The 24,062-nt window shown below is 41.0% G+C and overlaps 1 protein-coding gene across 1 annotated transcript in view; it reads right to left on the bottom strand.

Annotated features, from left to right (window-relative positions):
• Positions 1-1,208: 1,208 nt before the first annotated feature.
• The window catches only part of LOC136857021 (chromodomain-helicase-DNA-binding protein Mi-2 homolog), a 195,454-nt gene continuing 172,600 nt past the window's right edge, over positions 1,209-24,062 (bottom strand). The window contains exon 2 of the mRNA XM_067135367.2: positions 1,209-10,529. Within this exon, the coding sequence (XP_066991468.2) occupies positions 4,027-10,529 (6,503 nt within the window). The 3' untranslated portion in view covers positions 1,209-4,026. The remainder of the gene's footprint in view (positions 10,530-24,062) is intronic.

Raw genomic sequence — 24,062 nt, 5'->3', positions numbered from 1 at the left:
CGAACCCTAATTTCACCTGTTACGATCAATATTATCAGTACCTCGGAAGTCAAGAATCGTAACTTCATTTTAGTGATTTAGAGGTACCAGTACTGGTTTTGTAGGAATTGTTAGAAGAAAACTATTAACGGTATACAGCAATAGCTCCCAGTTTTATTCACACCCATTATAGGTTGTAAAAAGACGTATCTCCCACAAAGCTTTTAGTGCCCGGAGTGTCCGAGGACAAGTTTGGCTCGCCAGATGCAGGTCTTTTGGATTTGACACCCATAGGCGACCTGTGCGTCATGATGAAGACGATACACACACCCAGCCCCCGTGCCAGCGAAATTAACCAATTATGGTTAAAATTCCCGACCCTGTTGGGAACTGAACCCGGGACTTCTGAGACCAAAGGCCGGCATGCTAACCATTTACCCATCGAGCTGGACTCCCATATCGCTAATTGGTACAGAATAGGAACTCCCACAAAAAGTATGTTAAAAATGAATAAAGTAAGTAAAATAACGGAGGAATAAGTAGCCGAATGTACAGAATTTCTAACTATGCGCCAGTAATAACAGCGTAATAACGTGTGCATAGTTTTTCTCCTCTCATGAGAACTGCGAGACACCATTCTTGACTTTAGAGGTAAAGATTTAATTAAAAAAACCTGTGTTTTAAATACGAAGAATAGCTGCCATTTTCTCCTTCGACGAATACCCTTTCTTTCTTGACACCTTCTTCTCCAAGAATCACGTAGTTTAAACTGACTGTAAGCTTAGCTCCAAAGACAACATAATGGCTTGATGTTACATTCGAAATATCATACCTTGGAGGGAAAATGAAAAAAAAAAAAAAACACAAAATTTATGAGAAATCTTTATTCAACTTATATTTGCACAGATCAATAAATAGTTTTCTTCTAAAAAACACTGAACATCAAAAATGAAACAAAACCAACATATCATTACGAGCCTGTAAATACAGATATTAAAATTAAACAGAACTCTTCTTTCTAACGTAAGTATACGCAAAAATGTAGTACAATATATTTTCATCATGTACATATGACGTTCGCTTTAAAATAATTCTATAAAATGACATAAAATTAAACGATTAACACCCATGATATATGTAAATTTAAAACAATAAAATACCAAAATATTTATTTATAAAAGACAGAAGTTACAGGGACAGTTTCATGAAATAAGTTGAGTATATTCAAGAGTTTTAGAGCTCATGACTTCACGTGTTCATTTCTTAGTAGTAGATTAAGATTTTAATACATTTTAGTTAATTTAAAATGTATATAACTTATTTATAAATTAATGAGCTCTAAAATTAGGCTCCCCGTAATCCTCATTTGGACTGTAACCTGAGGTTATGAATTACAGCATTTTTTATCGTACAAGTGACCTTTCAAATAACATACAAACTTATCCACTTCAAATTATTTCCTTCGAACCTGTTCTCTACGACAGATAGTTCAGACAATGGAATTCGTCATTCTTCATCCTCAGTGCATCACATGGCTCTTTGGAAATAGACAAAAGGCGGCTTGTTCAAATTAACCAAGAGAGAAATAGTAATGTGTTTTATACAAAGAGAAAAAGAAAGACACAGCAAGAATTGTGTTTATGTATGTTAAATTCTTCATTAAAACCCGAATACACCTTCAGAAATAGAACGGGGCATCCTTTCTTAGTACAATTAAATGTTTAAATCACCCTTGAAGACCATTCACAAGTAATGACATTATTGCCCAGTAACTTATAATTGTTGTAACAGAGAAAGGAAGTCAGAAATGTAACACTGAAATGATAGGCAATTTTAAACCACTTTGCGAAAAAATTAGAAAAAGTGGTTTACCAACTTCATTCTCGGTCAAATAGAAGCAATTTTCCCACTACCACAGAATATATAAACGACGGTCTCTTGTTCAACGTCTGAACTGATGATATTAGTAAGAGGCATCGGAATTACAATTTTTTTTCCGTGAAAAAATACGTCGTAAAGAAAATCCAGTATACTGAGACTGTATTTTACAATCATAACCATAGGAGGAGAGTGCCCAACCAATTAGACTACCACGATCATGGCCTCCGTATTTCCTCTACGAATATATGCTAGGAAAATATCTACATAGGTAAGGGTAGTGTTTCTTTTGTCTTTCGATAATATTAATGTGAAATTACAATCGCACTTTCATACAACCCATAGTAACAAATATTCACGAAGTATAATAAAACAGTACATTTACTTTAAACTGATACAGACTAAACCATAACACAGGAAAAACGATTACAGTTATATTGATCCAAAAACAAAATAACAGAAGGAAAGTACTGTTAACAAAATTTGAAGTCATTCATGAATGAGTAACACTGCTGAAGGGAATCCTAAAACATACTTGAGCATTCTCTTCTCCCATTGGTTTAACTTAAATTGTAATTACTGAAATATCTTTGGTAGGACCCCAAATACATTGAAGAGCTGCTTGGACAAACCCTGCGTATTTGAGTTTAACAGCCAACAGCATTTGGATGCAGCTAGAAGGTGTAAAAACTTCTCGCTTTAAATTCCCATAGTAGATATTAAAAAACAAAGTTTTATTTAAAAAATAGATCGGTTCCGCATTTATATACATTTTATTTCGTTTTTAAAACACATTAAAAGGTGGTTTACACGCGCTAAAAATTATAATAAAGTAGTAAAAGCCTTCATAAGCAATTCGGATAATATCGCTATTGCTCAAAGCCACCACCCCTACACAGGTATGACCGCTTATTTTCCAATCTTAGTACTGATTATTAAAATACCACAACTAATAGGTAAGTAAGTGGCAATCATCACTGAGACTTGTTACGTGCGGCTGTTGACCACTACTGCATATCCCGTACTTCTTACATGAAACAGCAGTAGCAAGGACAGTATTAGATTTTTTTTAAAAAAGTGAAAAGTGTTGGAGAATGTTATACAGCAGATACGGTGAGGGAACTCTAGAACAATATCATGAACCTACGGGACAATATAACATTTTTGTCCCATCTACCTGTCCTAAAAACCCTGGCTTATTAAAATATTGATTTTATACATTCCTTATGTAACAATCAAGTTTAAAATTGCCTACCATTTTCACATTACTGACTTCTCAATGCCGCAAGCGCAATTCAGATACATATTTGTAATAATCAGTTCAGAATCCTTCAAATGTTGAAGTTTTCTACGGATATTACAATGTACATTTTGAGTTTCGTACTTTGTAGCAACGAATTACAATGGTAAAGTGTAATATTTTCCTTAATAGTGTCTATAATTGGACATATTACTCATGATATAAAAGATCGTCTCCTAATGTATTTTATTTAACAAAGTACACTAATGTTTTTTCCAATCTGGCGTAGGCTTCCGCAGGGGAACCTTTTGACTCTGACGGCGACCATTCTGTTTTTTTTACATGGACGTTCTCTTTTACCTTGTCTCGTCTCAGCTAAAGAAGGGAACTTTACCTTATGCGAAGTATCAATATACTTAATCCAAATACAACAAAGAGATATATAACACACTTCATGAACATTCGTAGCTTATACCCTTCGGTGTTCTGTCACAAACAAGAGCTGTTTCAGTTACATACACGGTATGTAAAAGAGGATACGGTAAAATCTGTCAAGTGGAATATTGCCACTACTGGAGATATCTACACACACACACACACACACACACACACACACACACACACACACAGGGAGAGAGAGAGAGAGAGAGAGAGAGAGAGAGAGAGAGAGAGAGAGAGGGAGGGAGAGAACCCGTTTTCAACAGGAGAAATAACTCAAGAAAAGATAAGAAAATAAAAGACTCTGAAGAAACAAGTATACATGAGGGCAATACTTTGAATACAAATCTCTTTCATCATAGTTAAATTTGATAATAATGTAGTACACAATATAATTTTATCACTAATTAAAACTCATTGCACTAAGAATACACGTCACCTTACTGTAATACACAACAAAGATTAACGACGAGTCTGATATCTCGTACTATTCAACTAACAGGAAAACCCTGTAATGAGTGTCCGGGCAGACAATACTGTGGTCGAAACTGCTCAAAATTCACTCCACCAAAAGCATCCAAAACTTGGCTGGTTGGAAAACCTTCTGGGAATTTGTTCAGAGTCTCGGCCAGTCCACCATCGGCCGATGAGCGAGGTGCAGTCGCAAGCCTGGATAAGATGGATCGCTCTGATGTCTGCAGTCGTTGAGCAACAGGAGGTATTCGAGCGAGAGAAGCTGGTAGCCGACCTACATCTGTCTTCATGTCAGACAAGAGTTCTTCAAGCTGCTTTAGCACTTTGTAGAGGGCTGCAGTCGCAGGCTTAGCGGCAGTTGACACTTCCTTGGAAAGGGCTTCACCCGACTCTGCGAGACCTTCCGCCTCCGACAACTTGGTCGGCACTGAACTGCTTGGTTGATTTGGGTCTTGTTTCAAATTTAGATAAGCAGCACGGCGCAGCTGCTCTTCAATTACAAGGGCTTGTTCCAATAATTTCAGTCTTCTGGCTAAGAACTTGTTCTTAATTTCTAGGAAGTTCCCTTTACCTACGTCCATTTTGAAGGGTTCATTAATTATAGCAAACCGTATATCATTCTGAATTTCCTGCCAGCGACCATACCCATGAGTCACAACACCTGCTAATAACCAATAGTCGTGCCGTCTATGCCAAATCTCATACTCGTGACCCGGTACAACAGCCTTCTCTTCGTTTGCCCAGAGTGTATGCAGTTCTGTGAAACCTCCATCAGCAATATTGAACATAAATTTGGGTTTTTGATCAACTTTCCCCTCTGTAATTGAAGAATCCTTATTATCTGTTGTACTTTCTTCTTTCGCTTTGGCATCCTTATTTTCGGGACCATTTGATACTTTATCGTTCTTATCCTTCTCGACATCTTCTGACTCTTTGTCTTCCTTATTTTCCGTGGTTCCGTCCTTTTTCTTTTCGACTTCATCTAATGCTTTAACAGTCTTCTGATCTTCAGCATCATCCAACACTATCACATCATCTTCACTCTTTGGTTTTATTGACGATTCTCCTGTCTCGTTATCAGTCACCGAGCTGTCCTTATTATCTTTGACTGATTCTTCTTTCTCAGTGGCTTTTATACCACTCTCCACTTTTTCAGTGATCGTTTCTAGCTCCATTTTAGTTTCTGCTTCATTTGATGGCATGATTTCGTTCTTTTCGTCTCTAGACAATTTTTGAATATCATTTACGGCCGAGGCACCTTGGTCCTTCTGTTCAAGGCTAACATCCACAATATCATCTTTGTCAGATGAACTGTCAGTCTTTTCTGTCTTCATGGTGGACGATTTATGATTCGTTTCTTCCTTTTTAGCCGACTCTTCATTAGTTACATGTTCATCTCTTTCGGTCGCAGTAAGTTTCTCTTCATTTTTCGATACTGAACTTTCTTCTGTATCGGTTTCGGTAACCTTCTTCACGCTCTCATCTCCAGGACTTTTACACACTGTTTCAGTTTCTTCGTCTTTAGCAATGACCGTTGCGATTTTCTCTTTATCTTCTACCTCAGTTTGTTCTTCGCCTTGACTTGCCGTTTGTGTCTTATTTTCAGTCTCATCTTTCTTTGTATCCGAACTATCTGTTTTCTTATCAGAATCTTTAGTAAGCACTACTTTAGCTGTACCATCGGCAGGTGTTTCAAGGGACGGTTTTTGATTCTGATTACCAGTTGTAGGAGGACAGTTGGGAACAGTGCTACCCAATACTTTAACTGGCTCTATAGGTTTACGGATTAATTCAGGCATACTGTATTCCCCATTAATCTTTTCATAATCATTTTCCCTTACTTTCTTTCGGATAAGAGCTAAGACACCTATCCGCGTCAAGACATACTGGCGACTAAGACCTTCCCTTGGAACACCGTCAGAAAATGTGTCCGAATTATCGGCGCCAGGCTCACAGAGATGACGCATGAACAATGAAACATATGCTCTGAACGCTTTCTCGGTCTTACCCCTCAAGTCACGGACCAACCACTGAGAATTAAACACGTCCTGTGGTGGCATACCGTAACGCATAATGGCATTAAGGAATGCCTTTCTCTGTCTTGGGTTGAAACCATAAACTTCGATGTGACCACCTACATTAGCGAGCAATGGTGGCAAAGGCTGTTCTCGATCCTTTTCTTTTTCTTTCTCTTTTTTCTTCTTTTCCTTATCATTTTTGCGTTCCATGCGTCTTCTGCTACGTCGTGTAGCGTCCATACTATCAACATGTTTATCGGTGAACTCATCCTCTTCTTTATCGTCATCTGACAACTCTGAAATTTCTGAATTCTCTGAGCCAGGTTCCTGCCAGGCCGAATCATCTCGGCCTTCTGCAGTGCCAATATTGTAGTTAACTTGTTTACGTACACGCTTTCCCTTACCGAGAGTCCGAGCCAAGTCCTCTTGGTGTTGGTCATAGTGATGCCTGAGCAATTTCACCCAATATGCAGGATCTGTCTTCTCTGCAACCGGCCTTATAGCGGCAGGAGTTTCCACTTCTTCTTCATCTTCCCCTTCCTTTGTAACGTAATTAGCAACTTTGAATGATGACAGATACTCATTAGCCCAATTCTCTTTTTCCTTTTCCCCTTCTTTCGTTCGATCTAAGAGATCGTCGATAGCTTTTTCATCATAATGGATTGCTTCATCTTCTTTACCCTCCTCCTCTTTGAACAGATCCTCTGTTCCAAAACGAAGAATATCATCCAGTTCCTGTTTAGAGAATGTGGTTCCACGACCACCCATGCCCGGGCGTACTACCAAGTGCGTCAGCATCATCTTGCGCTTTGCTACTTGTGTTACTCGTTCTTCAACTGAGTTGCGAGTTACAAAGCGATAGATCATCACCTTATTTGACTGACCAATACGATGGGCTCTAGAGAAAGCTTGGATGTCATTATGTGGATTCCAATCTGAATCGTATATTATGACCGAGTCTGCCGTAGCCAGGTTGATTCCAAGGCCTCCCGCTTTTGTAGAAAGCAGGAAGACGAACTGTTGTGCCGTGGGGGCATTGAATCTGTCAATGGCCTCTTGTCGTTCAGCTCCTGTGATACTACCATCTATACGTTCATATTTATATGATTCACCATCGAGGAAATCTTCAAGAATATCCAACATTTTAGTCATCTGCGAGAAAATGAGCACCCTGTGGCCTTGTTCTTTTAACTTCCTTAACATCTGAGACAGTAACACTAATTTTCCCGATGCCTTTGTTAGAGCTGATAACTCATACGTTCCAGTTTTTGTTATTGGTGCTTCCTGAGCAGCCGTGGGGAAGAGATAAGGGTGGTTGCAACATTTCTTCAAATCCATCATTATGTTTAATAGTGAAACTTGATGACCACCACCTTTTACGTTAAGCGCTTCGAAATTCCTCGTCAGTATGTACTTGTAGTACTTCTTCTGCATTGGTGATAGTTCTACCCTGACAATTATTTCTGACTTCGAAGGCATGCTTTTCAGTACATCCGCCTTCAGTCGCCTGAGCATATGTGGCCCTAGCATCTCGTGCAGTCTCTTAACTTGCTCTTCTTTGGAAATATCGGCAAACTCGTTCTGAAAATCAGCTAAATCATTGAACTTATCCTTACACAAAAAGTTCAACAAGTGGAACAATTCCTCCAGATTATTCTGCAGCGGAGTACCAGTTAAAAGTAACTTATATTCAATGTTGTATGATGACAGCAAACGGAAGAACTTAGACTGATTGCTTTTAAGTCTATGAGCTTCATCTACTACAAGCACAGCCCAATCAATTGAAGACAGGCAACCAGCATCGATGGATACAAGTTCGTAACTTGTCAGCAAGACATTAAACTTCAAAGACGAAGTCCGTATTTTTGATGCACGACCAGATCGAACAGCAGAATCGTCAAACGAGAGTTCATTTTCTCTTATCACGTTACGTGAATCTTTGTCACCAACGTACGTTATAACATAAAAGTCAGGTGCCCATGTTTCGAACTCACGTTCCCAGTTGATCACAGTTGACAGGGGAACGCTAAGTAGGAAGGGTCCTTTGCAATGGCCCTCCTTGTACAAAGAGTACAGGAATACTATAGTCTGGATTGTTTTGCCAAGGCCCATTTCATCCGCTAAAATAGTATCGATTCCTCGTCCCCAGGAGTATCTAAGCCAGTTAAGGCCTTCCAATTGATATGGATGCAACTGCATGCCGGTGTGATCAATATAATCAGGTTGCTTGTCCAACTTCTTACTGAGATCTGTAAGCGGCTTGTCTGGAGGAGGCGTGTATCGACGAATTGGTCTATTGTCATCGTCTTCATCCAACAGGCGCTGTCTTTTACTTTTACCCTTTTTGCTTCTTTTTCCGTCTGCATTACAGGCAGCTCTCAGGTCCATGTAATAATCTATAGCTTGCTTAAGGCCCAGAACTTCATCATCTTCTTCTTCCCATGTACACTGTTCGTATGGCAAATCTCTCCACTTAACGAGGTATATGGTACTGCCATCACGCAATACGTGGTGATTGATCACACGATGTACTATCAACCATTCGGGTTTGATACCGTATTTGTAGTACCTTTCTTCCAATTGCTGATCATCGGCATTGAACTCCTTGATCCTCTTCATACGAGCATCTGATTCATCAATGAATTCCTCCAATTTGGGCGGTTCTTCCATGTCGTACTTGCGCATATAACTGCGTATCATCGATTTATGGAAGACATCCATCTGAAGTTCAGACACCCATTCGCAATGCCAGTAAGACTTTTCATGCCATTTTACGAAGAACTCCCTCTCGGGTTTAGGAGTCTTAAGAGGACGTTTACTGGTAGACGGCTCTTCCGATACTTTATCCAAAGGAGCCTGTTCTGCATCCTTATTTTGAGCCCATCGCCAACTAAGTATCCGCTGCACTTTTCCAGGAAGAGGTTTTACAGAGCATCGAGGGCATCTCCATTCACCATCAGGAATATCGTTAAGTGGTGGATTTAGGCAGAACGTGTGGTAAGCAGAAGGACAGGAGTCACAGCATAGAAGTTCTCCACCATCTTCACAAACCCTGCAGTATTCCATATGTTCGTCGTCATCATCATCATCTTGATCAGGAACACCTTCAGCCTCGCAATGAGGGCATGACCATTTACCCTCAGGAGCCTCTTCTAACTCTGGTTCCAAACAAACCAAGTGATAAGCACGCGGGCAAGTGTCGCAAAGCATAATCTCGCCACCCTGCTGACATACCTCACAATAATCTTGATGGTCTGTTTCGTAGCCGTCCTCTCCTTCACCAGCTGGAAACTTAGATGTTGTTTTGGTTTTCTTTTTCTTCTTTCTTTTATTTTTATTACCTATCTTAGTTTTTGCCTTCCTTACAGGTGACGGTGCCAGACTTTCATTAGGTGTTCCACTACCACTTCCTCCTTCTTCGTCATCACCTTCTGCTGTCTGGAGCATCTGTTCAAATTCGGCATCGGAATCACGACCTTTCCCTGCACTTGCTTCACTTTCCTCATCAGAACTCACCCTCCTCCTCTTAGGTAATCGAATTCTTACAGGAGGCACCTTAATATTTCTCTTACTAGTGCGTTTAGAACGACTAGGGCGTTTTTTGGGGGCTCTTTCTTCGTATTCGTCTTCATCGTCCTCGTCATCCTCAGCATCCCAGAGAGGATCTTCATTTTTCGTGGTTTCCTTTTTTGGCCGTGAACGACTAGACTTTTTAGGTTTCACCTCAAACTGTTCTTCATAATCTTCATCGTCCCAAAAGGGATCTGCAGCAGCCGCAGCAGCTTTTGGCGTCTTTTTTCTGGAACGTGAGCGACTTGATTTCTTTGTCTTTTCGAGATCATCATCATCGTCGTCCCACATAGGACTTGGCGGCTTACTTGGTCGCGAACGTACTGCCTTGTTTTTTCCAGTATCTTCAGTAACAGTTTCGGTCTCATCTGCAGTGTTGGGATTGATCGTCATGAAGTCTCGCCATTTTGCTGCAACCAGCATCATGATCTTCGAAATTGCTACCCTCGGGTTCTCTTTAACAATCAGAGGACGTACATGTTGTTGGTAACGTTTATATGTAGTGAGATTCTGCATGTCTTCTTCTGTATATTGTATTTCAAGATCTGTTAGGGCAAAGGTCTCACAAACTTCTTTAACAGTGGGTAAGCCAGAAGTATCCGACGTTGCTGGAGCTGGTATAGATGGCGGACTAGGACTCCTACGAGGTTTCTTGATTACGTAGTCCGACTCATTCGCACCTCCGTCATCCTGGAATACATCAGAATCGTCAGGATTTTCCTTCTTCCTTTTCTTTTTCTTTTTACTCCTCTTCTCCTCACTTTTCGCTTTCCTCTTTTTAGCCCTCTTCTTTTTGCTACGACCCTCCTCAAGCTCAAATGCCTCGTCTTCACCCTGCTCTACTCGTAATGAGTGAGAAGTTTCCTCACTTGGTCCTTCTGGCTCTGGCCAAGACAATCCGGCTTCTTCATCTTCCGGTACATCATCGCCACCTGGAAAAGAGTTGTTTCAAATCATCTGAAGTCACAATGGCGTTGAGAGTAGGTTCACTTAAATCCAATTGGAATGTTTAAAATAAATTACAGAAAATAAATAACCATACATCACACAACGCAAAGGATCACAAGCAAAGGTCAGAAAAATCGAAATGTCAATAGTATTTCCATTAACATAAGGTAACATTTACTTTAGGAATATTGATACAGTCCTTTTACACTTGGAAACACTTCATACCTTGAAGACAGATTTTCAAATGCAGAAGTGTTCTCCTTCCTGGGCTGACTGAACCTAACAAAAAATGTATAGATAACAAAGTATGGAAAATGCGTAGCCTTAAGAACATGGCTTATAACTCTAGTATTATTTAAGTAGAATGAAGAAAGTTTTTGAATATTAGTTCGTCAATAATATTTCAAACATTACTCAAAACGAACAAAAATCCATTACGTTATTTAAAATATGAACTTTTTTCACAATGGTGCACACCATCATGGAAACCACGTCACTGCAAGCATCCAACTGTGCAAATACAGAGTAAAACAACTATTTAAAAAAACAGATGCATGATATACAGTATACATGAGTTATACGCCGTATATTCAGTTAGCCGTTGATTAGATAAGGAGAGCATAAAGATACCCCTCAAACTGAAGAATGATCAAGAAAGGACTGCTGTAAATGCGAAAGGCGAGGAAAGCAGCAGTCATAAATTGACAATTTTGACCTTCGCTTGTGATTTAAGTTTCGAAATATTTTATTGCTTCTTTTTAATTCAAGGCATAGCAGAGTGGCGTCGCTTGAAATGGGCATAACTTATTCTACAATACATTCTGTGAAAAACAATGACTAACATGTTTTTAAACATACAAATTAGCAATCACAATTTATGGCATGTGAAGTTCAACTTTCTTCTGCAGTCTGCATTTCTCCCATCAGAAAAAAGTGATATCTGGCAGTACGGTATATTCTCCTTTGCAGAAATGAAAACATTTCATATTAGGAATTCTTTGAAGCTTTTTGTTGTTCATTTTTAGCGCTCTTCACTCGTTCAGCAAACAGAAAATACTTGTAATTATGTGTATGTTACACAGAAAGTTTGAGGACTACAGTTCAGGTTACAAATTAGATGAATATTATTGTTTTTTGTTTTATTGTTTTCCTTGTACTTTCCTGGAACACCAGGTGTCATTACTTACTCCTAAAATAGTCTAGATCATTCATGTTTAAGGGACAAGGTTTCGTGATAACATCTAAAATACGAATTCTGCATAACATATGAGCCGTGCCATTACAAAATGATGCTCATCAACTTTCGATGAAAATCGTTACATATTGTGCCGGTTACGAGCGGTACATGCCGTATTTTTGACTATCAATTATACTTCATGTTGACGCAAGACATTCACTGCGAACTTTGTTTGTTTACGCTCGGCGAGGCGAGCCGGCTTGAGCCAACGACAGCTGTGTGAGTTACGTAGCTGCAGGAACAAGATAGGCCACCCGCCTGACGCGTCACGAACAGCCTGCCGGACCTGGTGTGTTCCAGAAAGAACATCACCCCTTCGCGAACATTCGATGTGAAAATTTGCCAAACTTCTATAATAATAAGCGCAGCAACTCGAGAGATACGTAATTTTGAAGAGGATCACATAAACGTCTCCAATTGTGACTCTCAAGCAAATCCGTCGAGGGATTCTCGAGATAATCAACTTCAAAGATGTCACGCTATCTGATGACGTAGGAGCCCAACCACAATATAATGCGAGCTCATTTGACCAAAATCAGTCAGTCAAAGCTGGCAGTCCAGTTTGACTCTCCACGCTGCATCATTACTGTTCATCGAAGTGCTTACCAAGTCTATCTTCAAATTATTCAAAGTCTTCGTAGTGGACTTAAACTCTGACAGTCGAGTTGAACTTACAATTTGTGCGCGTGTTGAAACTCTAATTGTGGCAAGCCTTGTAGTGGACTTGGGTGCTAACAGTCGAGTTGAACTTAGAATCTGTGAGCAGGTAGAAACTTCTCGATATGTCCTACTTTTATGATTGTGGAACTTAGTCTTATTGATTTCAATGTGACACTACTGCAATCTATTATTAACTGTGATATTCTTTTACAATCTCAGTCAGCATAATTTCATAAGAGTATTCATGAAAGTGTTCAAACTTTCCCAGTAATGTTGCAAGTGATTACCTATTGTAAAAGGTATACTCGTGTGCTTCGACGCAAGTGGTTCATTCTGAACGATAGTCAATTCAAACTGTGTTCATGTACAACGGTACTTGCCAACTTTCATATTTTTCAGTTTATGAGTTGAAGTGAATGCTATTCGATTCAAACTGAACTACCTTCTGAACTGTGTATTATTTGTGCGTTACTGATAGCAGTGTCTTTGATAAACTCTTGAGCTCGCCGCCATAAGACCTATCTGTGTCGGTGCGACGTAAAGCCCCTAGCAAAAAAAAAAAAAAAAAAAAAAAAAAAAACCCTCTTGAGCAGTCATACATTTATTTCAATGCCAAGTGCGACCTTATTTAGTGGAAAGCCCTCACGAACTGTGCCTAGTGCGTGAACAGTTTTCAGTTTATTTCTATTTCTATTCATGAACTGTGCTTTATTTCTTTCCAAACTCGATGCTATCCGCATCTTTAATGAACTTGTAAATTCTATCTACGAGGGATTAGTAGAATTCAACTGCATATCACGACAATATTAAATTAAACAGTGTTGTTAAACAAATGTGTCGGGAGACTGTGCAATTGTGGACACTCGTGTGAGTAAAGTGACGCGTGATTACCCCGCAACATCGTCGGAGAATGTCGGAGACCGTTCAGAACTTCAAAGGTTCGAGTTCGATCCCATGTCAAGCCGACCTGGGTGTTTCAGCCTCAGCTCATCGTAACGCGAGCAGCCTGCAGAACGAGTTCTAGTCCCGTTCAGCATGGTGACCTGGGAACACGGGTCATCTGATAGGCGATGTTGAAGACAGCAAATATCTACCGTAAGGTAATGTGCACGTCAACATGCATTTTTCTGAATAAAACTGTATTCAGTATATTTTCAAGTTTTCTTGTAGATAGGACCCTTCCTCCTGTACCAAGCCCTAGCTATAAATTACCTGAAATTGCCCTAAGAAATACTTCATGCAAACTTAAAAATAACTGTTAAAGTCGGGTCGGGCTATATTTACTGGTACAATATGTTATACCGTATTTCGGATGTGGACATGAGTCGATGTCATTATTACACCCACTTTTAACGAGAAATACCATAACATTATTACAAAACTGACAAAACCAACTACTTAATGACTTCGGAGAAAAATGAAAAGGGACTTAGAAGAATTTATTAGAACAAGTCAATTTCTGAGAATCTTCAAACTCCAGTCAAAGTTCGAGACATTCGGCTTCTCCTAGATACCCACTTCGACGAAGAATGGAAATAATATGCCAAATGGTATTTCAAACAGCGAACAGAAAATAATGTTATATATCGTAACTATTAGGATAAAACTGGACATGACTGCCAGGAATTAAAGCCATAAAACAGAATACATTCGCAGTTGAAGGATAGTTGACAACTATGTTTGTTTAGAGGTTAAACACCATTTTCTATACCCTACATATTACGGCAAATATAATTAAATGGTAATTGTACTCAATTCAGTATACTGCGTATAATTACCATAATTATTTGTAATTTTGACAAATACAGATTATTTACCTATGTTTACCGGTCATTTTGCATTATTTTCAAAATGGGTTGTCTTTTAAAAAATCAGAAATACAAATACACGTTCACCGAGTGCATAGTTACAAATTGAAACTTAAAAACTTAAAGATGTCAAATTAAATGAACATTTTTGAACAAATGAAAATGCTCACAAAACTTTAAGACATAAACATGGTGAGCCATTATGGCACTTCGAATTACACAGTTTGTCACTTTTCTTCCACTGACATTTTGTTGAACTGCATTTTCCTTTACACGTACAGCTATGGTACCTTTTTACCATTTGAAATAGAAGATTTTCTTATACATTCCCTTAGAGGCAATGTTTCATATGGTAAATTATCTAATGAAATGAAGCATTTCTCACGAAGTGCAAACTACAACAGTTCCTAGTGTTTATCTAGCAGGTCGCCTCTTCTCTTTCCCTATACCATAACATTCAATGTTTAAAAATAACCAGTACTACTGTAAGAATATTTCGCGGGACATTTAAAGCCCTGTTCATGTCAGGCATTTGCAACTTTTCCCATCAGCCATTTAGAATGCTGGAAACGTAGGGTTGGATATTTTCTTCATTTTATTAACTTGAATCTCTAGTGCTTCAACTGCCCACATCTACAAAATAAAAAGCACCACTATGACTCGAACTTTTGCCACTAATTTGAAAGAAGTATATATATTGAGAAAATCATAACATTTTGAAAATTTTCAATATAATGTACCTTCCCATTTTTGTATGAGATTGGCGGAGCGATCAAGTTAAACCTGGGAAACGCATGGATCTTATTGGAAATGCCGTCCCAAGTCACAGGAACACGAAATTGTGTTTGTCCTTCAATGCCACCTTTTCATGTTTATTTGGCGTATTCGAGTTAAAAGCCATGCGGCTAAACCACTGCACCAAATTATATTACTACCTCCAGTTTCTTTCACTAAATACGTTTAAATATTCAACATGTTGCTGTAAACTTGATAAATTTGGACTTTGTACACAATGGCCAGATACCCATAATTACTCATGGAATTGTTTAATATGATAAAATAATGTGTTTGAATGTATCACATTTACCAGATATTACGAATAATCACCGTCTCTTGGTGGGTTGGCTGTGCGTGTGTCGGTTTTGACCAAGCGGGTTCTCCGAAAAAAACTATTCTTTGTTAAAATAAGTATGAGTATCACTAATAATTTCACACTTATACTGACATGTAGAGGAAGGGAGGGTGACACCCAATGTTGGTACATACACTACTCCTGTCGAATAACACCAAGGGATCTGCTCAAGGCTTAATGTTCCCATCCGACGGACAATCACCAACAACGCCGCATGTCCTAATTCTGTATGAACACTGCAGATATATCTGGAATTGAATCCAGGCTTTTGGCACGTAATCTAGTGATTAGGAATTGCGCACCACCACCTTTCATACTCAGCCGGCGCACATTTCGATGGTGATTTTTCTCTAGCGAGGTGTTTCGAACCAGCTAACTACGGTGGGCTATTCTGAGAGTGTGGGTTGGATCTAGTATTGTCGCCACTTACTTGTGCCAGACTCCTTTCATCTTTACTACGGCAACTCTGCTCTCTTCACTTCCTCAATAATATTCGGTTTGCGAAGCCCAGGAAGTCTTCAATATTCACGCTCTTCGTGGCCAATACTGTGCATCATTCCCCTAGAAACGGACCTCTTTCAGTTTTTTCTCTCAGCGTTAAGAGAGGCTGCCTAGTTGTACTTCCTCTTAAAACATTAATCACCACCTCCGCTCATGGGTTGTCTGAACCAGTGAACTGACGACGTGGTGCCGTTCTCATGTCCAAACAAATGGGACAGCATCATGACACCAGCGTTTAAATGAAAGTAAAGATGTATACCACTCTTAAATATTACATAATCCTACACCATATATGACAGCTGATGGCGGAGCTGTTGAGGATCAAACCAGCCTTCGGGATGAATACTCAACATACAACATGGATATATACTCTTTTGGAGACCAAGCAAGTGGCTGTGCGATTTGGGTCACGTAGCTACCAGCTTGCATTCAGGAGATAGTGCGTTCGAATCCCACTGTCGGCAGCCCTGCTGGTTAATGAAGGCCACGGTCGCGTCCTTTCCACTCCTAGCACTCACTTGTCCCATCGTCGTCATAAGACCTCTCTGTGTCGTTGCGACGTGAAGTATTTGTTAAAAGAAATCTTTTGAGGCATTATTCTGATGGGCTTTTGTTTAAACGGCACAGAAGCCGTGGGAGTTCTTTTGGGCAAAGGAACTTACCCCACTCCCGTGTTCACAAGCACTAACGTAACAACACAAGCGTTAATATTACTCACTTCATTTCGCTTGTTCACTGTTGGCAGGTTGAGGGATTTCTCCCTCGGCGTACAGAATTTTCAAAGCACAATGGATCGAGCGGTTTCTTTGGCGATTGATTCTGGAAATTGGGATTTTTACAGGATTCTTAGAAATAAACTCATTTAAGCCTTTTCATCTACGACGTCAGAAGGAAATGGATCATAATGAAATATACTATGTTACAGATTGTCAGTCCAACGGTCGGTGCAACGTAAAGCAAATTGCAACATCAGATTTTCAGTATGGAGAGGATATCTCCCTCGTAGAACGATATAAAAATAAATAATATAAATAGATTAGTTTACATCAAAACACGATTGCTGCACCAGTACGAGACAAGTTAGATATGGGTAACCAAATCAAAACAAATCCTGATGTATCTATGTTGCCAAAAATATGCTAAAACTTTTCAGTGATAAAATGTGCACTCAAAATACGCACAAACATCCAACGACCCATCTTATCAGAGAAGCAGGAGAGCCTAACGACTGATGAGTTTCAGTAATATAAGTACATTCTTAAAAGTAATTTTTAACAGTAAGTATAAGCATTTCGGTACTAATATTACCAATGCTCATGATCTTCAAATTACTGCAGTATTACTATTATTTCTTCAACATAATGCACTGAATGAGGGATATTTTGACAGTAAAGTGGATTTTCCCTTCCAGGGATCTGGCGACACTATTGTCTAGATCAGAGAAGAAGACAAACAGCCTGTCTCAGAGAGTCCTTTTAAAAGAACCATCCTGTATAACGAGATACATTGTTGTTACACGCTGAATAAAAAAAGCAGGAGGTTTGCATTGACCACGGCTATGAACTTGTCACCAGTTCGGTCGTAGAAGAGTCGTTTCTAAATAGGTATTTCATCGGCAAGCACTGTAACACGCGGGGTATGTCTTGCATAGGAAAATGTTGATTTAATCTAAAAGATAAACGGCCTTTTGACTATTATCTCGAACTGCCACCTTTATTTTCTTCAGATTAATAATTTCTGGATTGTCTTCAAATTTCCTCTATAGTTCAGTTAATTATCCTTCATCAGATTTTTTAGCAATCTCAGAATTCTCGATTGGAGACTCTCGATTTATGACAGCCTGATGATTGCTATCGTTATTCTCGTTGGATCTTCTTGCCTGGCTTGAAAGCAGTGACTTCGGAAACTAAGTACACCTGACTTCAACATCGTTCTCTTACAGTTTTCTCGGTAATCTCCATCTCTAAAATGCAGGCTAAAAACACCAGAATATAATCGAATGGAATCCATTCACTACCCTTGGTCAATATTTTCCTTCGTAATAGCGTTAAGCCACTTTTCCGAAGTTCTTTACTTGAGGGATTTCTGAAACCTCACACCTGAAGACGTGGGATTACCTTTGCTTTGAGTTACAGAGAGGTATACAACAATTCACGATTTTATGACCGAAAACACACACACACAAAATCGAAATAAACGCGCGCGGATTTAAGACGGGTCAATGCTTTCTGAAACAAAAAGCCGCGAGAGGTTGTGGGAATTGGCAACCGTGTACTTTGGCTGAACGGAATGTAAACACGGTTAGGCCATGTGCTAATGTTTTGTTTTAAATTGTAGTGTAGTTAATTTCGATGGGTAGTGAAAACAAATTGTGTTTCTTCCTTCATCTTTTGTGGAATTATTAATGGTATAACAAGACCCGCTTAAAGCTGGTAGAGATAAGTACTTCTCATCTGTTGTTGCTTACATAACCTCTGCCTGGACGTTACTTTCGACTATGTGTCAAATGTAACTAATTTCAATATTTCAGATGTCTAGAAAGCGTTGTGTGACCGGGTGCAAGTCAAATTATGACAGCACTGTCAAATTAAATGGCATCTTGTCCACATTTTCTTAGAAAGTAAGCATGGGTTGGTGCCATTACACGAAAGGACTGGCATCCAACTCCTACTGTCTTTTGACTTTGATAAAAAGGACACACGGTCTAGAAAGCCAAGAATAACGGCCGAGAGGACTCGTCGTGCTGACCACACGACACCTCGTAATCTGCAGGCCTTCGGGCTGAGCAGCGGTCGCTTGGTAGGCCAAGGCCCTTCAAGGGCTGTAGTGCCATGGGGTTTGGTTTTGGTTTTTAAAAGGGACACAACTTATGAATATTGGAAACAACTTGATGGAACAGTCACAAAACTTGCTCTAAGGTTTCCTAAGTTGAGGGAAGAAGCTGTGCCCCGTAAGTTCCCACATTTGCCTTCCTACCTGACCTGAAGTACACCAGCTGAAAGACAAGATCCCGATTGGCGAAGAGAAGATACTCGGAGAAGTGAACAGCAACAAATACTGGATAATGAAAAACAAAATCTGATTAGTGATTCCGATGACTTTCTGAACCATTTCCTTCAAAATTAAATTTCTCCAACCGGCAGTGTAAGATCGACAGTGAATGTATGGGGTTTTATCTTCTAAATGTTGATTTAATTAAAGAGTATGATACTTCCAGGCTTAGTGTTGTTTGCAGTGTTTTGATTCGTATAAATCTGGAAGTGAAACTATTCTTGAAACATAACGAAATCCCGGCAAATTATTTAAGGGATATATCTTTCTTCTCCTTCATCAAGAGTCATCTCCTCTCAGAAGGTCGGGTACCATCATAGAGATTCTTGCTTTAGATGATGGAGCGCGAAACAGCTCAATAGTGGAACAGTTGAACGAAGCTTTCAGATTATCAATCCAAGAAATGAGTCTTCCTCCGGTCTTCTTTTCTCCTTGTATCTTCCCTTGAATGACCGTCTGCAGAAGATGATATTTCTCTCCTTGCAGCACACGACCGAGATACTGCAGCTTTCTCACTTCGTCACTATTTAATATTTCCTTTATCTTTCCCATTTACTTCATAGTGATCTGTCCAACTCAACCGCCGTATCCTTCTGTACGTCCATAACCCAAATGCCTCTAATCTGGCCATTTCTCTTTTCTTTATGGTCCATAGAACAAGGTGGAGGAGACGTAACATCTCTGAAGTCTAATCTTTAGATGTAAACTAAGGTCTCTGCTATAGAACGCTCATTTTATTGAATGCATTTTTGGCTTGGCCGATCCTGGACTATTTCCTCAGTACTGTCAATATTTAGGAACAAATGTGAACTACAACAGACTGCTGTGCAAAACTTCCAGTCGAAATATTTTCTTTTTTTCAATTTTGCTACGCCAAGACACAGATAGGTCTTATGGCGACAATGAGAAAGGTACAGCCCCAGCATTTGTTTGGTGTGAAAATGGGAAACCACGTAAGAACATCTTCAGGGCTGCCGACAATAGGGTTCGAACCCACCATCTCCCGGATGCAAGCTCACAGCCGCGCGCCCCTAACCGCACGGCCAACTCGCCCGGTACTGCAAAACTTAAGGACGAGATACATAAAGCAACATACTGTATCAACTACTGGGTTGAAATGAATGAAAGAGCGGTAACATTTTGCCAGAGGTCTCCCACACGTTAATGGAAACCTGGCGTGAGGTCAGCGCGACTATAGCGCCAAATGGGCTTGGCTCCACAAAACGAGGCAGTTGAAGGAACGGGACGAGACCGTGTGAGCCAATCAGCGAGCTGTTACGGTGCACTGTGATGGTGTTATTCATTACAACAGGGCCTCTCAAACGCCCAAAATCTCACGCGTGCAGAGGGAGGCGCAAGAGCTCCGTGCACTGTGCATCGGTGCCGCTCGGTATGGCTCGGATAAACGCTTCGTCTCTGGGCTACTCGGCTATGCTCGGCTCTACTCGGCTCAACTCAGCCCGGATTTGGAGCGCTACGGCGCAAGTGGGGGAGAGGGAGACAGGCGGAGCGAGCGAGACAGGCGTGAGGAAAGAGAGAGTAAGCGCTATTGCTCCAAATCGAGGAGTGGGGGTCTGCACTCTGGTCAACCAAGCCAAGTCGTCTTTTGCACCGTGCACAGTGCATGCACCACGCGCATGCACCCTGAGAGGCCCTGCATTACAACATGGCCCGGAGACAACATCTGGATTGCTTCACACGGGAAAAATCGTCGGGAAAGTGAAGAAGGGCGAAGTGTGACGAGAATAGCCCAGGAGTTTGGTACTGCTCACAGCAGTGTTTCACGTGCGTGGAGAGCATTCTGAACCACAGGCACTGCTACGGGAAGGAGAGGAAGGGTTCGACCACGGTCAACTATAGCAGCAGATGACCGCTACATTGTGCAACAGGTAAGAAGAGACTCACAGTCGTACAGCGGGTGCAATTGCAACCACATTTAACAGGACACAGTGGCACGGCGACTACATAGGAGTGGCCTGTTTGCCCGACGACCATTACACACGCACATCGGCGGCAAAGTTCGCAATGGTGCCAAGAACATCAGGTCTCGAGCGACGAGGAGTTCTCAGATGAGAACAGACTCAGTCTTGAGTAGTGATTCTAGACGTACCTTCGTCTGGCGAGAAGTGGGAACACGTTATGCACCCAGAAAAATTGTCGAAAATGATCATTTTGGTGGTCCAAGTGGTATGGTGTGGCGACAGATAATGTTGCACGGGCGTACTGACCTCCAAATCTTTGAACGGGGTACACTCACCGGTCACCGTTATAGTGACAGTGTACTCCTTCCTCATGTGCGTCTTTTCAGGGGTGCATTTGGACCCGACTTCATTGTTATGGATGGCAATGCACGACCGCATCGAACAGCGCAGTTGGAGGAGCTCTAGGAACGAGAGGATATTCGGCGAATGGACTGGCCTGCCGGTTCCCCCGACTTAAATCCCTTCGAGCAGGTGTGGGACATGTTGGGAAGGCATATTGCATGCACCAACGACCATCCAACAGTTGTCAACCGCGCTGGTGGAGGAATGGGACGCCCTACCATAAGAACTTACCAATCTCGTGGCCAGGATGGGAACACGTTGCAGAACATGCATCGCTGTCCGTGATTATCACACAGCCTTTTAAGAACCATGTCCCTTCTTTTACGATGCTTGGTGACCATCGTGAGTCACAGCGACTTGCGTGTTATTTACTGTCTCTGTATGAAAGTGTCATTTCTGGTCATCTCATCACATATTCCTTTCAGTTGCCCACCATACCATACTGTAACAGTTCTTCCTATGCATGGTTGAAGTTTCATCGAGGTATGTTCCTAGGCAGTGGCACAACACGCGAAAGTTATTTTCGTCCTGCACAGCTGTGTACTTGTACCTTGTCACTTGCTGTACTGTCTCTGCATTGATCATCAAGCTCTCTAGGTGTTGTATTCGGGATACTACCATAATACGTGTCTTACTTATATTAAGTGTTAAGCCCCATTGGTCACTTGCCTTCACGACTCTGTTGGTCGTCGCTGCAAATCTTGTAGGCTTTCTACCAGCAACGTGTCATCTGCAAATCTTAAGTTGTTGATTGTTTTTCTATTAACTTCAATTCCTGTTGTTTCTTCCGCTAAAGATGCTCGTATTATTTCCTCTGAGTATTGGTTAAACAACATAGGAAACAGGACACAACACCAACGCCTCGTTTTATTCAGAGAACTCCCTACCGTCCTTTATTGCGTTTTGCTGATATCCTGGTGTACTTTTCTGAAGATCCTTTAGCGAATAAATTTTAGGAACATTTTAAGTGTGGCTCATGAGACTGTTTGTTCGATGATCGCTGCACTGACGAGCATTTGCTTTTTTTTCTTTTTTTTTTTCGGAAATGGCACAGATTATAACCATTCACGAGGGATAACTTCTGTGTTGTAGACTGAATTGTATAGGTCTACTTGGACATCTAATCGTTCTTCATTAATGAGTTTCAGTATGTCAGCTGGAATGGGATCAGGACCAGGTGCTTCATTACTTTTTTGACAACTTTGTAGCATGTATTACTTTTTTTAACATCTGGTCCATTTCTGAAATCCTTATCTTCACTAGCATAAAGTTCTTTCCCCATCACTTTCAAACAGCTCTTCTATAGAGGGTAAAGCAAAATTCGCGCACTCGGGCGTTGCAACGCGACTCCTCACATGCCAGCAATAAAAAAAAAATGTCTCACAAAAGTTCGTCCTGCGAGTATATTCGACAGAAAAAGGCCGCTGAAGAGTGGCAATCTGGCAACACTGAAACCACATGTAGGGTAACTACCTCTGTCAGCACACATCAGCCCTGCTGTACAGTTGGTGCATTGGGCAGAGTTTTGGGTTAACATGCAGGAGGTCGAGGGGTCGATCCTGGGTTGAGGCGTATGTTTTATTTTATTTTGTAAATGTAGTCCAGGTGGTATGGTATCTAGCATGTTAATCGTCAAGAGCGATTGCAGCGGGTCCGCTAGAACCCATTTGCACTTAGATACCACAATCGTAGAAATGGACGAACAATCGTTTTCATTGGCCACCTTTGAAAAACAGTCCGCCTCTGTGGTGTAGTGGTTAGTGTGATTAGATGCCACCCCCGGAGGCCCGGGCTCGATTCCCGGCTCTACCACGAAATTTGAAAAGTGGTACGAGGGCTGGAACGGGGTCCACCAGCCTCGGGAGGTCAACTGAGTAGAGGTGGGTTCGATTCCCACCTCAGCCATTCTGGAAGTGGTTTTCCGTGGTTTCCCACTTTTCCTCCAGGCAAATGCCGGGATGGTACCTATCTTAAGGCCACGGCTGCTTCCTTCCCTCTTCCTTGTCTATCCCTTCCCATCTTCCCGTCCCCCACTAAGGCCCAGTTCAGCATAGCATGCGAGGCCGCCTGGGCGAGGTACTGGCCATTCTCCCCAGTTGTATCCCCGTCCCAGAGTCTGAAGCTCCAGGACACTGCCCTTGAGGCGGTAGAGGTGGGACCCCTCGCTGAGTCCGAGGGAAAAACTGACCCTGGAGGGAAAAAAATATTAAGGAAGAAGCAGCTTTGAAAGACGCCCATTCCACGTCGTGGGCGTGAATTTATTCGCTGTTCACGATTAAGATGCCAGATACCATACCACCTGGACTACATTTAAGAAATAAAAAACATACGCCTCAAACCAGGATCGACCCCAAAACTCTATCCACTGCACCAACTGTACAGCATGGCTGATACGTTTTGACATAGATAGTTACTCTACAAGTGGTTACAGTGTTGCCAGATTGCCATTCTTCAACGGCCTTTTTCTGCCGGATATACTCGCAGGACGAACTTTTGTGAGAGACATTTTTTTTATTGCTGGCATGTGAGGAGTCGCGCTGCGACGCCCGAGTGCGCGAATTTCGCTTCACCCTGTATATTCTTTACATCTCTGAACTTTTTCGTTAGTGCCAGGAATGATGTCGCCATTTCTGTCACGCAATATAACTTGCTTCCTTTTCTCATATTGATTCCAGTTCTTTGACTTTCTTATGGATACTGAAATGGTCGTTTTTCGAGATTAATTCTTCAATCTGAGAATTTTTCTGTGAAGCATTTCTCCTTTGCCAACCGTATATTTTTTCTTATTTCGGCCTGCGTGCTCC

Source organism: Anabrus simplex, chromosome 1, assembly GCF_040414725.1.
Source record: "Anabrus simplex isolate iqAnaSimp1 chromosome 1, ASM4041472v1, whole genome shotgun sequence".
Lineage (NCBI taxonomy): Eukaryota > Metazoa > Arthropoda > Insecta > Orthoptera > Tettigoniidae > Anabrus > Anabrus simplex.
The sequence above is the reverse complement of the archived record's forward strand: the minus strand, read 5'-3'. Positions and strand labels throughout refer to the sequence as shown.